Source organism: Blennius ocellaris (genome assembly GCF_963422515.1).
Source record: "Blennius ocellaris genome assembly, chromosome: 18".
NCBI lineage: Eukaryota > Metazoa > Chordata > Actinopteri > Blenniiformes > Blenniidae > Blennius > Blennius ocellaris.
In genome coordinates, this window is record NC_137667.1 from 6230326 (window position 1) to 6244193 (window position 13868).

Here is a 13868-nt window from a genome sequence, read left to right on the forward strand (position 1 = left end):
GTCATGACCATAATATGACATGCTAATACTATATTTTTGAGTTCCAGCGACAGCTGACTCAATGTTTTAAGTTGTCGAAGATGTAAATACCTAAAAATTCAAGAACAAAAATGTAAAGCACATGTGTGAACTGACTGAATGCTGGCATAATGTTGTTGAAATTGCAGTTCTTGTATTAATGTTCAGGTTCGTCACATTTTGTAAAAGGGTAGTTTGATAAACATTGACTTAATACTTTGTTGCACGAAATCATATATTTTGAGATCCAGTTATTTCATACTTAATAATGCCATAATTTACTGGTCAGGCCCAATTGAGATAAATATGCACAGTATGTGTATTTGAAGTATGGCAAAGCAAATTTATTTATGTAGCACAATTCAGATATGGGGCAATACACAGTGTTTTTGAGAGAAATAAAATAAATACTTTAAAGCGAGGCAATTAAGAATCTTAATCTGTTTATGAAAAATGTTAAAACAAGGGGATCATCAACAGCATAAAAGGACAATACCTGATGTCAAAACTTAATTAACATAATCTATTATTTTTTGGAACGCCTGAGCTAAAAGCACTTTTTCATAGCCTGATTTGAAGTAGTGAGTGTAACAGCGTTCCGGACGTTGGTTCCAGGTCTGCGTCCATAATTACACACAGATGGCTTGATTTCATGTGATTTAAGGTGAACAGGATATGCAGTCATGAAATATGTGTACAGTAATGATAATTTCTAGATTTTGACAATTTAATCTCACCATCATATGAACTAGTCTTCTATATTTTTGAGTTCCAGCAACATGTGCCCAAATGGTTCATGCCTTTGAAGATGTAAATAGTGCAATAAAAGTCCTCTCTGGTCTCCAATTTGTGAAAGGATAACAGGAATAATATAGTAGAAATTGCAGTTCTTCAATTTGACTTTCTATCTATCTATCTATCTATCTATCTATCTATCTATCTATCTATCTATCTATCTATCTATCTATCTATCTATCTATCTATCTATCTATCTATATCTGTGGTTTACATGTATGAATTTTCCTTCTCTCGTCAGAAAATATCATCTTACAATGATTGCGACAGCGCCTCGTGCTTGATGGTACATGGATGGTGAGCTTCTAGTGTCTACGAGACTAAAAACATTTCGATTACGTAACACCTCTGTGGCGCGTTCAATGCACTGCCATCCTCTGGTCACATCAGGTTATTACCACTCTATGTCTTACAATGATAAATGTTTTTCTTGTGTTGTATTTAAGATTATTTATGAAGATGATTAAATTAAATTTGTCTGGTCTTTTTTTCCTTTTGTTCAATTTAGGATATGTTTATTATTAAAATGTGTCAGTATGAGGGAATTGTTAGCTTTGTCACTGCTTCAATTGTTATTATTGGCTTGTTTTGCAATATGACATAGACAGATGTATTATATGCAAATAATAATGAAAATAATAATAATAATCATCATCATCATCTATAGAGCACTTTTAAAAATTCCAAAATAGATAAACATTTTAAGAATTAAAAACAGTGTAAAAAGAAAGAAAATATGTCCACCTGAATTATCTCTCAAAAAAGACTTGAAGAAGATCACTGACATTTATTTTGTCTTTTTTTTTTGTTTGTTTTTTACTGAAGAAGTCCTTGATAGAATTCCATGGCACTGAAAAGTGAACTATATATGCATGCTTTTAACAGCAAGCATGTTTAAATGATCTTTTTACGTATCCACCTTTTGATCTAGTTTCATTATTGTTTCACAACAGTCTCAGGAAGTACAGAATCTGTGTTGAAAAATATTTAAATACGTAGTGTTTGTCTTGTCTAATTTCAGACAAAAAGTGAGTGTATGACAATGGAGTATAATTTTATGAACCACCCTGCTATTGTACGGTGCCCCAGAGGGGACAGGACACAAAAAGGAGGAGGGCAAAGGGTGTAGTTACTGTAATACTCCAGACCATTGTATCATTCCTAATTGTGCTTGAAAACTCCATACACTGTGTAAAAAAAAAAGGTTGCAACTGAGTTACTCCAAACATATGACTTAAACTCCAATATACACAGTGAACCAAAGGCATAAAGCGCTTTCACATGTTCCTCTTTTTTTTACCCTGCACTATACATGAACTGAAATGACATGTTCAACCTATTCGAATTGCGAAATCTTGAGATTCACCCAATCTTGCAGACTCAAAAAAGCCTGCAATGGACTTTCAGTCCGTAGGAAGCCTGGAGGAATGTGTGTAGGTTCAACGGGACACTGTCACAGCAGCTGATAGTAATGGCAACCCACAGCTGTGATGCCAACCAACTGGGGGGAGGTTGGGGCCTAACAGACAGCCGAGCTATCAGGAAAGTTCTCCTTGTGAGTGACAAGCACACGTTGTTACTCCACAGCCCTATAAGGGCACATAAACTTTAGGGCTGTGGTGTCTCATTCGCCACCCCCTTCCCAGTCTTTCCTTTACAACCCCCCCCCCCTTTCTAAAATCTTCTGGAAGCTTCTGAATGGGAGCTTCGAGAAAACACCCTTGAGTATAAAAAGAAACCGGTGTGTCACAGGATCTGCATAGAGTCAAACAACACTCACTTGAACACACCCGAGAGAGACTTACTGCCCACAGGAGCATCAGTGAGGCCTACTTTTGGAGCTCAGTGAAGACCAGCTCAGTGATTGATTCGACTTCTATCCAAATAAGTGACAGAAGACTGATTTTTCATTCAAGGTAAGAGTAAACCAGATTTCATTGTTGCATTGCAATTCCGACAACGAACTAAAGGAACATTTACACTGCATTTGGTATTTTAACAGAATGCTCCAAAAATCCAACATTTCAGCCAAAGAATTAACTCAAGATGAAAAAAACGAGTCAATTTATATGTTAAGTCTCAGATTCAGTATCATTTTTTGATGAATGCCATCAGTATCTTGATATGATAATGTGCAGGAGCACATGGCACGCAGGGTGACCCTGAGTGTAGGCGGTGGAATGGGAAGACACGCTTCCTCACAGAGAGGATGCAATACATTGATATTAATTATAATAGAGATTAAAACCAAGTTGTAAAGCCAATGCTTTAGGGTGAATAAATGTTTATGTACTGTTTTTTTAAATTCCTAAATCCTATGAATTGATTCATACTGGTATCAGAATGCTGTTTTGTATTAAATACTGGACACTCGTGAAAATCGATAAAATATTCTCTGAAAAGCAAACTAGAGGAAGCTTTTACTTTATCCCCAATTTGAAAAAAAGTTATTATCTCTACTAATAAAAAGGTTTTAAAAGACACGTGTTGAAGTCATTGGGGGTTGGGAAAACTTTAGAACTCCTCCCAGTTTTCAACAGCCAAGTCTTTGATTGACAGAAAGAACATGTGTTCGTCCACCATTAGTGAGCCCGGCTCTTCTCTGCAGTTGTCGAAAGCAACTGAGAAAGCATTTTTTACATGTAACAATGAAGCTAAATCGGAATAATTTACTCAAATAAAGTCAATCTAATTTCCAGATTAAATGTCATAAAAAAAGCAGCTTTTTTTAAACAACATGAAATGTGATTTCTTTTAGATGCCTGAGAAAGCTGGACATGTCATGGAGGAGGAAGTGGAGACATTCGCCTTCCAAGCTGAGATTGCTCAGCTTATGTCACTTATTATCAACACTTTCTACTCAAATAAAGAAATCTTCCTTCGGGAGCTCATCTCTAACTCATCGGATGTAAGTAAACACAACACCTGTGTTAACATTTTAAAAACACTGATCAATATTCTGCAAACAGTATTTTTAATGGATTTGTGCTCATTGGGCAGGCTTTGGATAAAATCAGATACGAGAGCTTGACAGATCCAAGCAGACTTGAGTCCTGCAAAGACCTGAAGATCGAAGTCCTGCCAGACCTGCATGCTCGCACCTTGACCTTAATCGACACAGGAATCGGCATGACCAAAGCTGACCTGATCAACAACCTGGGTACAATTGCCAAGTCTGGCACCAAAGCTTTCATGGAGGCCCTGCAGGCTGGAGCGGATATCTCCATGATTGGTCAGTTTGGTGTGGGTTTCTACTCTGCCTACCTGGTGGCAGAGAAGGTGACAGTCATCACCAAGCACAACGATGACGAGCAGTACCTATGGGAATCTGCAGCTGGTGGATCATTCACAGTCAAACCTGACACAGGTGTGTTTTATTCTTCTCATTGATGCATCACTCTTATCAAAAACCTGTGAAATAAATACAATTTCATTTCTTACATAACATCTCATCACTGATTGTATTGCTTCTCTTAGGAGAGTCCATTGGCAGAGGCACTAAAGTTATCCTTCACCTCAAAGAAGATCAGACAGAATACTGTGAAGAAAAGCGTGTTAAGGAAGTTGTGAAGAAGCACTCACAGTTTATTGGCTACCCTATTACACTTTTTGTGAGTAATCTTTTCCTTTATCATTTCGTAATAGCCAATAACTACATATCGACCGTCACAAACAGCTACAGCAATGCTGTTAGTCAAAATTTATGAGTGTTTTTTAATGTTTTCAAGGTGGAGAAAACAAGAGAAAAAGAAGTGGACCTTGATGAGGGAGAAAAAGAAGAAGAAGTTGAGAAAGATGCTGCTGAGAACAAGGACAAACCTAAAATTGAGGATGTGGGCTCAGATGAGGATGAAGACTCAAAGGATGGCCAGAACAAGAGGAAGAAGAAGGTGAAGGAAAAATACATTGATGCTCAGGAGCTGAACAAGACAAAACCTATTTGGACCCGCAACCCAGATGACATCACCAATGAAGAGTATGGGGAGTTTTACAAGAGTCTTACCAACGACTGGGAGGACCATCTGGCAGTCAAGGTAAACAACGGTCACTCATGATACTCATGCCACATTTGGTTCCCAAGATGCTATTGATTCTCTGTCATTACTGTCCAATAACTTAATGAATGCATGCCTGTTTTGTGTCTGCAGCATTTCTCAGTGGAGGGTCAGTTGGAGTTCCGTGCCTTGCTCTTTGTGCCAAGAAGAGCAGCATTTGACCTTTTTGAAAACAAGAAGAAACGAAACAATATCAAGCTTTATGTCCGCAGAGTCTTCATCATGGACAACTGTGAGGAGCTGATTCCAGAGTATCTCAGTAAGTAACTCCTGACTCCGACTAAGCTTCCAAACACAAAATACATCTTGTCTGGCTTTGGAGGGCTGAGCAGTCTTTTCCTTCTTTAATCAGACTTCATCAAGGGTGTGGTGGACTCCGAGGATCTGCCCCTCAACATTTCCAGAGAGATGCTGCAGCAGAGCAAGATTCTGAAGGTCATTCGCAAGAATCTGGTCAAGAAGTGCATGGAGCTCTTCACAGAGCTCTCAGAGGACAAGGACAACTACAAGAAGTACTACGAGCAGTTCTCCAAGAACATCAAGGTAGGCTTATCCATCTCAGTTTACACTAAAAGTTCAGATGGAAAATTTGGCCCTCTAATTTTGTTTAATTCCGGTAGCACACAGTAACACTTTGTTCCATGTCTTAGCTTGGAATCCACGAGGACTCCCAGAACAGGAAGAAGTTATCTGATCTGCTGCGCTATTACACCTCAGCGTCTGGAGATGAGGTGATTTCTCTGAAAGACTATGTCGCTCGTATGAAGGACAACCAGAAGCACATCTACTACATCACTGGTAAGATATCCAACTGCATTTTATATTCTGCCTTCAACTAATTCAAAACACAAATGATTAAATTGATTAAAATGAACTTTCACAGGTGAAACCAAGGACCAGGTTGCAAACTCTGCCTTTGTGGAGCGCCTTCGCAAAGCTGGACTTGAGGTCATTTACATGATTGAGCCGATTGATGAGTACTGCGTCCAGCAGTTGAAGGAGTATGATGGCAAAAACTTAGTGTCCGTGACGAAGGAAGGCCTGGAACTGCCGGAGGATGAGGATGAGAAGAAGAAGCAAGACGAGCTTAAGAATAAGTTTGAGAATCTTTGCAAGATCATGAAGGACATCCTCGACAAGAAAGTTGAAAAAGTACGCTTTTTCCTTTTGGAAATGACTCAACTGATATATTACTTAGTGTACAAGACAATGAAATCAACAATGTTCAAGCATTAAATTAATAGCGAATTTCCTTCTTGGCAGGTTGTCGTGTCCAACCGCTTGGTTTCGTCCCCCTGCTGCATTGTCACCAGCACTTACGGCTGGACCGCCAACATGGAGAGAATCATGAAGTCTCAAGCCCTGAGAGACAACACCACCATGGGCTACATGACAGCTAAGAAGCACCTGGAGATCAACCCAATGCATCCAATCGTTGAGACCTTGAGAGAGAAGGCAGAGGCTGATAAGAATGACAAGGCTGTGAAAGACCTGGTCATCCTCCTGTTTGAGACCGCCCTGCTGTCTTCAGGGTTCACTCTGGAGGACCCACAGACACATGCCAACCGCATTTACAGAATGATCAAGCTTGGCCTGGGTATATTTTATTCTCTATACTTTTGACTGCACACGCTAAATTGTTTGTTTGAATGAATTAATTAATTCATGCCGTTTCCTTCTCAGGAATTGATGATGACGATTCTGTAGTTGAGGACCTCATTCAGCCGGCTGATGAAGACATGCCCGTTTTGGAAGGAGACGATGACACATCAAGGATGGAGGAAGTCGACTAAGATACTTGAGCGTTCTTACTTTATTTTATTTTTTATTTTTGTAAGTTATATTGCTTCCTCAAAGATATCATCTCAACACAATTCATTTTGATTAAACACAACTACTTAGTAAAAGTTACTTGGAATAGACCGGCTCACAGTTTGGCTCATTTACCAATGTATCTTAACGCTGCTTGCATTAAGACTACTGACAATCATAAGTAATATAAATTCATTTCGGATTTGACTTATGTCTCTGTTTTTAGCTACAGCATTTTTTATGACGGGCATGCACATTTGTAATAAAAACACACTGAGAAATTAAACCTGCAGTCTTTGTCGTGTTAATTACATGCTGAAATGGATGACTACTACACCCAAAAATGTAATAAAATTATAGATTGATTCAAAAATATGTAAGCACTGGCACTTTAGTGCTTTTTTCAAAACTTTTGATCACTGTCCTGGAATTTTCAGTCATTACAGCATGGTTCATTCGAGTTTCTCTTCCCTCTTGTTGCCGGTGGTTAATCCCGCCTCTTTTGCCAAGAAAGGGAAGAAAGGCGTGGTCTGGTATTATGACTGACAGCACACTCAGCCTATCAGGGGGCGGCACTGAGCCGTCGAGGGGGAAGGTTTTCCAGAAGATTCTGGAAGCCCAGGTCGGGATTTCTCGAATGCTCTGGAAAGGGTACAAAACTGCACGGCGAGCCTTCATCCCGAGGAAACGACACTGGTGGAAGCGACCTTAACACATCTCACCCCGGAGTTTTTAGCACGCCGAGGAGCCAAGGTAAACGGATTATATGGTTGCGACACTATAATGAAGATGACAAATGCTTTTTTATTTTGTATTATACATTCGCTTATCATGTTAGCTCAGTTGTCACACAGCTCAGCCATTTTTCATTCAAGCTAAAGGAACGATGGCTTTTTTTTTTTTATTCTCTGAAAATGCATATGTGACTGACAACTAATATTGTACAGGGTGTACAGAATTCAGAACTGGTGAGACATTTATTCCCTCAAAACTTTTAACGTTACTTATCTGAACATTAGAAAACCTCACCCAGCTGCATGGCATGATGCTTATTACATGCAGCACTTGTCAGGATTACATTATGGTTAAGCAGGTACACAACTTAATGAAGCCTAATCAGATTTCCTGAGCAGTGAAGATATTTATTCGGGTTTTTAAGCCACCACTCTCTCATGTCACTCAAGGATGCAGCACATAAGTAGTTTCTTGACTGATAATTCCCGGGAAATGTCTGGAGGCTGCAAGAAACTGCCAGATAGTTCAGTTTTGCCTCCTGGTACCTTCTAGAAACTTGTATTTCATCCGGCAAACCGGCAGGTGGAGTCCTTCCTGCTCATGTCAATGTGCAATTCAATCCACGTGCTCCTTTCGGGATGAATCAATATCCAGATGAGTCAAGTCTGTATAATTTACAGCTGTAGTTGAATGTGGTGTAGCATCTCAGGATGCCCGAATTTAACCGTGTCTGACTGTTTCTTTTTTAAGAGTTAAACTGTGAAGAAAGGACATGGGGGTTTAATCTTATCTGCCAAAGTTGGATTATTGAGCTGAACAGTCTGTCACCCCACCTGCTTCCAACAAGCATGGTGTGCCTGCATATAAAACAGACCCCAACTATTTGACTATTTAGTCATTTTAAATATGAATATACTGACAAATAGTTTTAAGGATGGGGTTTAATATAAACCACATGATAATTACAAAGTCATAGGTACTCATTTGATTTTGTAGTTGTCAACAACTGCAATCTTGTCGAGAGGACTGGTTTGTGATGAGGGAAATTACACTGATGTGAAGGTGCAACTTGACATAATACCAGAGGGAGATTAATGTTGCTCCTGTAGCCGGTTATTATCCCTCAGCTGATCCACTGACTCATATACATGACGACGAAAGCAAATCAGTAACAAGTCTGATCTACAATTATGAAGAAAATAAATAAACCAATCATGTTATGAAATTATGGCGTTTTAGTCTCATTGCAGCCTTTGTAACGGTTGTTGATTAAATACGTTGTGAGGTACATATGATGGTGCTTAATACGTGTGAATTCCATAAAGCGTTCTTGTTTCAAAGTGTGGTCTTCATGCATTTCCTTTTCAAAGATGTCACACGACCAACCAATGGAGGAGGAGACCGAGACCTTCGCCTTCCAGGCTGAGATTGCTCAGCTGATGTCCCTCATCATCAATACTTTCTATTCCAACAAAGAGATCTTCCTCAGGGAGCTCATCTCCAACTCCTCAGATGTAAGTTTGTTTTATAATGTGTCTATTGAAACACTTGATGAAAATGTAAATGATTACAAATGCAGTTAATCTCAATTTTTATTTCTGTAAGGCACTGGACAAAATTCGCTACGAAAGCCTCACCAATCCAGACAAGATGGAGTCTGGCAAGGACCTTAAAATTGAAATTACTCCCCACAAGGAGGAGCGCACCCTCACCTTAATTGACACGGGTATCGGCATGACCAAAGCAGATCTGATTAACAACCTGGGAACCATCGCCAAGTCTGGCACCAAAGCTTTCATGGAGGCCCTGCAGGCTGGAGCTGACATTTCCATGATTGGCCAGTTTGGCGTGGGTTTCTACTCTGCCTACCTGGTGGCGGAAAAGGTTACAGTCATCACCAAGCATAACGATGATGAGCAGTACGCCTGGGAATCCTCCGCTGGAGGCTCATTCACTGTCAGAGTGGACAACTGTAAGTAATGTAAAAGTATGAAAGTGTCATATGTAGTTTGGTTGTCGTATTTGGTGTTTAGATGTTGTTGTCTTTTCCACTACAGCTGAACCAATGGGGCGCGGAACTAAGGTGATCTTGCACCTGAAAGAAGACCAGGCAGAGTACCTTGAAGAGCGAAGAATTAAAGAAATTGTGAAGAAGCACTCTCAGTTCATTGGCTACCCCATCACACTCTTCGTAAGTACATGTTTCAATTAATTATTAAATTGCTGGGTTTGTTTTGGCTTTAAAGCTCCTCCAGTGAAAGACATGTTGAAATATCACAAATAGTATGTCAGCCAATTATCACATTTGAATTTGTACTTTACTTTTTTTTCCTGCATCAGTTGGAGAAAGAGAGGGACAAGGAGGTGAGTGATGACGAGGCTGAAGAAGAGGAGAAGGCGAAGGACAAGGATGAAGAGGAGGAAAAGGACGAGGACAAACCTGAGATCGAGGACGTTGGCTCCGATGAGGAACATGACCATGACAAATGCTCCGACAAAAAGAAGAAGAAGAAGAAGATCAAGGAGAAGTACATTGATCAGGAAGAGCTGAACAAGACCAAACCCCTGTGGACCCGCAACCCTGATGACATCACCAACGAAGAGTATGGCGAATTCTACAAGAGCCTTACTAACGACTGGGAGGACCATCTGGCAGTCAAGGTGAGTCTCTTATTATAGTTTCAATGTTGAGCACAAGTTTTTTTTTGTGTGTGTGTGTGAAGTTGAATCTAATCACTTATTTGGCCTGTTTCCTCACAGCATTTTTCAGTAGAGGGTCAACTGGAATTCCGCGCTCTGCTGTTTGTGCCTCGTCGGGCTCCTTTTGACCTCTTCGAGAACAAGAAAAAGAAGAACAACATTAAGCTCTACGTACGCAGGGTCTTCATCATGGACAACTGTGATGAACTCATTCCTGAGTATCTCAGTGAGTAATACATGAAGTTTTACTGTGATGCATTAGATTAATAAGAAAAAAGCATAATTGGTTCATTGTAAGCAAGACTCTCATGTAATTTCAGTAAAATAGACATGTTTGTGACTAAATTCACACTTTTCACTTGTCAGATTTCATCAAGGGTGTGGTGGACTCCGAGGATCTGCCCCTCAACATTTCCCGAGAGATGTTGCAGCAGAGCAAGATTCTGAAGGTCATTCGTAAGAATCTGGTCAAGAAGTGCCTGGAGCTCTTCACAGAGCTGGCAGAGGACAAGGACAACTACAAGAAGTACTACGAGCAGTTCTCCAAGAACATCAAGGTCAGCGCTCACAGCCTTGCACTTTGCCAGCTGCAAGCCTTCCTGATTTTATCTCACTGAAACTTGTTAGACGCGTGAAAGCTTAAATGTGAGCAGAACAGCCCAAAATAAGTGCAAACCTTGTGAATAGCAAGCTTCGTGTTGCTCAGCCACCGTCTTCCTGACCTTCGAAACATGCCGTCTCAATGAAAAGCAGCTGTAACCTTGTAACTTCTCTGGCTGCTCAGCCGTGTTTTTACTTATTGGTTGTACTAAATTACACTTAATTTGCAGCTCGGCATCCATGAGGACTCCCAAAACAGGAAAAGGTTGTCTGAGCTGCTGCGTTATTACACCTCAGCCTCTGGAGATGAGATGGTGTCCCTGAAGGACTATGTTACGCGCATGAAGGACTCGCAGAAACATATCTACTACATCACTGGTGAGGATCTCTTCCGACCTGAAAAACTCAAAAGTCCATTGAAAAGCAATACAGGCCAAATAATCCATGTGTTGGGTGATGTCTCAATTTCAGGCGAAACTAAAGATCAGGTCGCCAACTCTGCCTTTGTGGAGCGCCTCCGCAAAGCCGGGCTGGAGGTCATTTACATGATCGAGCCGATTGACGAGTACTGCGTCCAGCAGCTGAAGGAGTTTGAGGGCAAGAACCTCGTCTCGGTGACCAAAGAAGGCCTCGAGCTGCCGGAAGATGAGGATGAAAAGAAGAAGCAGGAAGAAAAAAAGACTCAGTTCGAAAACCTGTGCAAGATCATGAAGGACATCTTGGAGAAGAAGGTGGAGAAGGTGAGCTGACTGTAGCATTGCAGTAGGTGACGGGGGTGTCATTGTTGTGTGCAGCCGACCTGTCTGACACGAATTTGTTTTTGTTTATTGTTTTTTTTCTGCTCCGCAGGTCACCGTTTCCAACCGTCTAGTCTCTTCACCTTGTTGCATCGTCACCAGCACTTACGGCTGGACAGCCAACATGGAGAGGATCATGAAGGCACAGGCTCTGAGAGACAACTCCACTATGGGATATATGGCTGCTAAAAAACACCTGGAGATCAATCCGGACCACCCCATCGTCGAAACCCTGAGGCAGAAGGCAGAGGCCGACAAGAACGACAAATCGGTGAAGGATCTGGTCATCCTACTGTTTGAGACCGCCCTGCTGTCTTCAGGATTCACCCTGGACGACCCGCAGACCCACTCCAATCGCATCTACAGGATGATCAAACTGGGTCTTGGTAAGGATCTGCATTTACTGACAATACAAAGCTACTTTTGCTGGGGGTGGTGGAGCATCTGTCTCACAAAATCACTCATGTTACCAAATGACTTTCTTGTAGGTATCGACGAGGACGACATGACATCAGATGACACCACCCCCGCTCCCACAGAGGACATGCCCCCTCTTGAAGGAGGCGACGATGACACATCCAGGATGGAAGAAGTGGACTAAATCGACTTCTATTCTCCTGCGAGTGTTCAGAAAGTAGTGTTGTGCACAGATTCAAGTTAAATGTTGGTAAATGAGCCAGGAATGTCCTTCCATCCTAAACACGTTTAAAAGTTATTTCCGTTTTACTTTGACATTGCCAGTTCGGATCCATTCCCATTGGAAGTCTTATTTTTCAAGATGTCACTTTTTGTACTTTGAGTTGTATTAATGCGTTTGTTTTTGTATTTATTGACATTCCGAAGTTTTGTGTGTACCTACTTTAACTGTAACTATAAAAAACATGTTGATACTGTTATTTGGAACTGTGGGCCCGAAAATAAAAGGTTATGCCAGGTTAAAAAAAGGCATGCTTTCATTGGCGAAAGAATTGAGAATTAAATTGTATAGAAGTGTTGCAGACACACACACACACAGGGCAATGAGATTGATGGAAGCAGAAGAACATTAAACTGTAAATATGGTGAGAAGAGGTGGTCATTTCTCTATAAATGTAATATAAAAGTTGAAACATGTTTCACTGTAAAAATTAGGGAGAAACTTAAGTTTTTTTTATGAGTGGTCTGCTCCAGAGGTCCTTGCGTGATTGTACACGCTGAAATAATGTGGGTTTTATTGTTAAGGGGAACTACAACCTATATGAATGAAAGAAAGCTCCAGCAGATGGCAGTGGTATGAAAAGCACAGCTTACATCAACACATCAACTTAATCCATCTTAACAGCTTCTGTTTGTTCAGGCTGACTGGATGGAGTCGATCCCAGCTTACTGTGGGTGAAGGAAGGGCATATGCTGGAATAACAGTTCATCACAAACAACATAAGCCTCTACCATATAACATATAATTATCTTTTTCTTACACTAGTAACTTTAACAACCAAACCTAGTCGCATTCCGAGTATCACTGCAGTATATTACCAACGAACCTATATAGGGCACAGGCTAAAATATATTTTACTCTAACTTTATAACCCTGAGATGGTTTTGAATGGCATTTCTTTAAAGTCGGTGTGAAGACACGTTATTACATGCCATTTTTACAAGTAAGTGTAGTAAAAATAACTGAAATCACATATTTCACCATGTCTGGATTCAAGTAATTTCTAAATTAGCTTTTGTCTACATATACAATGGCCTGTAAATACTGTCCCGAAATGCAAAATGTATTATTTAAAAACACAGAAATAGATCTCATCCCTTACAGTAGTTTTTTGTTGGTTTCTCACTATCTAATAGGTTTTAAGATAAATGCTTCAATTGACACTAACTGAAATATGGGATGCTTTGCTTAAGCCACACACTATGGTGTTTACACAATTAATAAAAGCTACAAATATTTCACAAATCCCATTTCGGTATTTATCTGCTCATTTTATTGCTACATGTTTGCAACATATGTAAATGGGTCACCTATTGCTGAGGCCTAGGGTCTCATGTTTAATTTAATGTGCACTATTTGTAGATTATAAAGTGCAATGACCCTTTGAGGCATAACATGGGCCAGAAAATAGATGAATGCAATGAATACAGACTATTTTACAGATTAGACCCAATTGAGATCAAATTAGGCTGTATGTGGCCTCTTGATTAAAATGAGTTTGACACTGCTGTAGCATGCTGAGCATACTCGCAAATCAAACCAATCAAACACTCAAAACCTGATGGTTGAACGTGGTGAGACAGGTTAATTTTACCCTACTGATGAGGTGTTGTTGCAGTAGTAATCCTTTCGTGCAATTCCCAAATTACTTTGCAATAT

At 40.3% G+C, this 13868-nt stretch overlaps 2 protein-coding genes across 2 annotated transcripts; both read left to right on the forward strand.

Annotated features, from left to right (window-relative positions):
* Positions 1-2587: 2587 nt before the first annotated feature.
* hsp90aa1.1 (heat shock protein 90, alpha (cytosolic), class A member 1, tandem duplicate 1) lies at positions 2588-6960 on the forward strand. Its single transcript, XM_080513786.1, has 11 exons — positions 2588-2729; positions 3572-3721; positions 3814-4180; positions 4291-4424; positions 4542-4847; positions 4962-5127; positions 5221-5411; positions 5519-5666; positions 5752-6020; positions 6132-6465; positions 6552-6960. Exons 2-11 carry the CDS (start codon positions 3572-3574, stop codon positions 6659-6661), a joined length of 2175 nt encoding a protein of 724 aa, XP_080369912.1. The 5' UTR covers positions 2588-2729; the 3' UTR covers positions 6662-6960.
* A 372-nt stretch (positions 6961-7332) lies between these two features.
* LOC308143478 (heat shock protein HSP 90-alpha) lies at positions 7333-12448 on the forward strand. The gene is made up of 11 exons (XM_080514301.1): positions 7333-7433; positions 8786-8929; positions 9021-9387; positions 9473-9606; positions 9756-10076; positions 10176-10341; positions 10482-10672; positions 10946-11093; positions 11187-11455; positions 11565-11898; positions 12001-12448. The coding sequence occupies exons 2-11, from the start codon at positions 8786-8788 to the stop codon at positions 12111-12113; spliced, it is 2187 nt and encodes a 728-aa protein (XP_080370427.1). The 5' UTR covers positions 7333-7433; the 3' UTR covers positions 12114-12448.
* Positions 12449-13868: the final 1420 nt, after the last annotated feature.

Coding starts and splice junctions, on each gene's coding strand:
- LOC308143478 (XM_080514301.1), top strand. CDS start 8,786: ATGTCACACGACCAACCAATGGAGGAGGAGACCGAGACCTTCGCCTTC. Junction 9,388..9,472: donor CACTGTCAGAGTGGACAACT/GTAAGTAATGTA, acceptor TTTCCACTACAG/CTGAACCAATGGGGCGCGGA. Junction 9,607..9,755: donor GCTACCCCATCACACTCTTC/GTAAGTACATGT, acceptor TTCCTGCATCAG/TTGGAGAAAGAGAGGGACAA.
- hsp90aa1.1 (XM_080513786.1), top strand. CDS start 3,572: ATGCCTGAGAAAGCTGGACATGTCATGGAGGAGGAAGTGGAGACATTC. Junction 4,181..4,290: donor CACAGTCAAACCTGACACAG/GTGTGTTTTATT, acceptor TGCTTCTCTTAG/GAGAGTCCATTGGCAGAGGC. Junction 4,425..4,541: donor GCTACCCTATTACACTTTTT/GTGAGTAATCTT, acceptor AATGTTTTCAAG/GTGGAGAAAACAAGAGAAAA.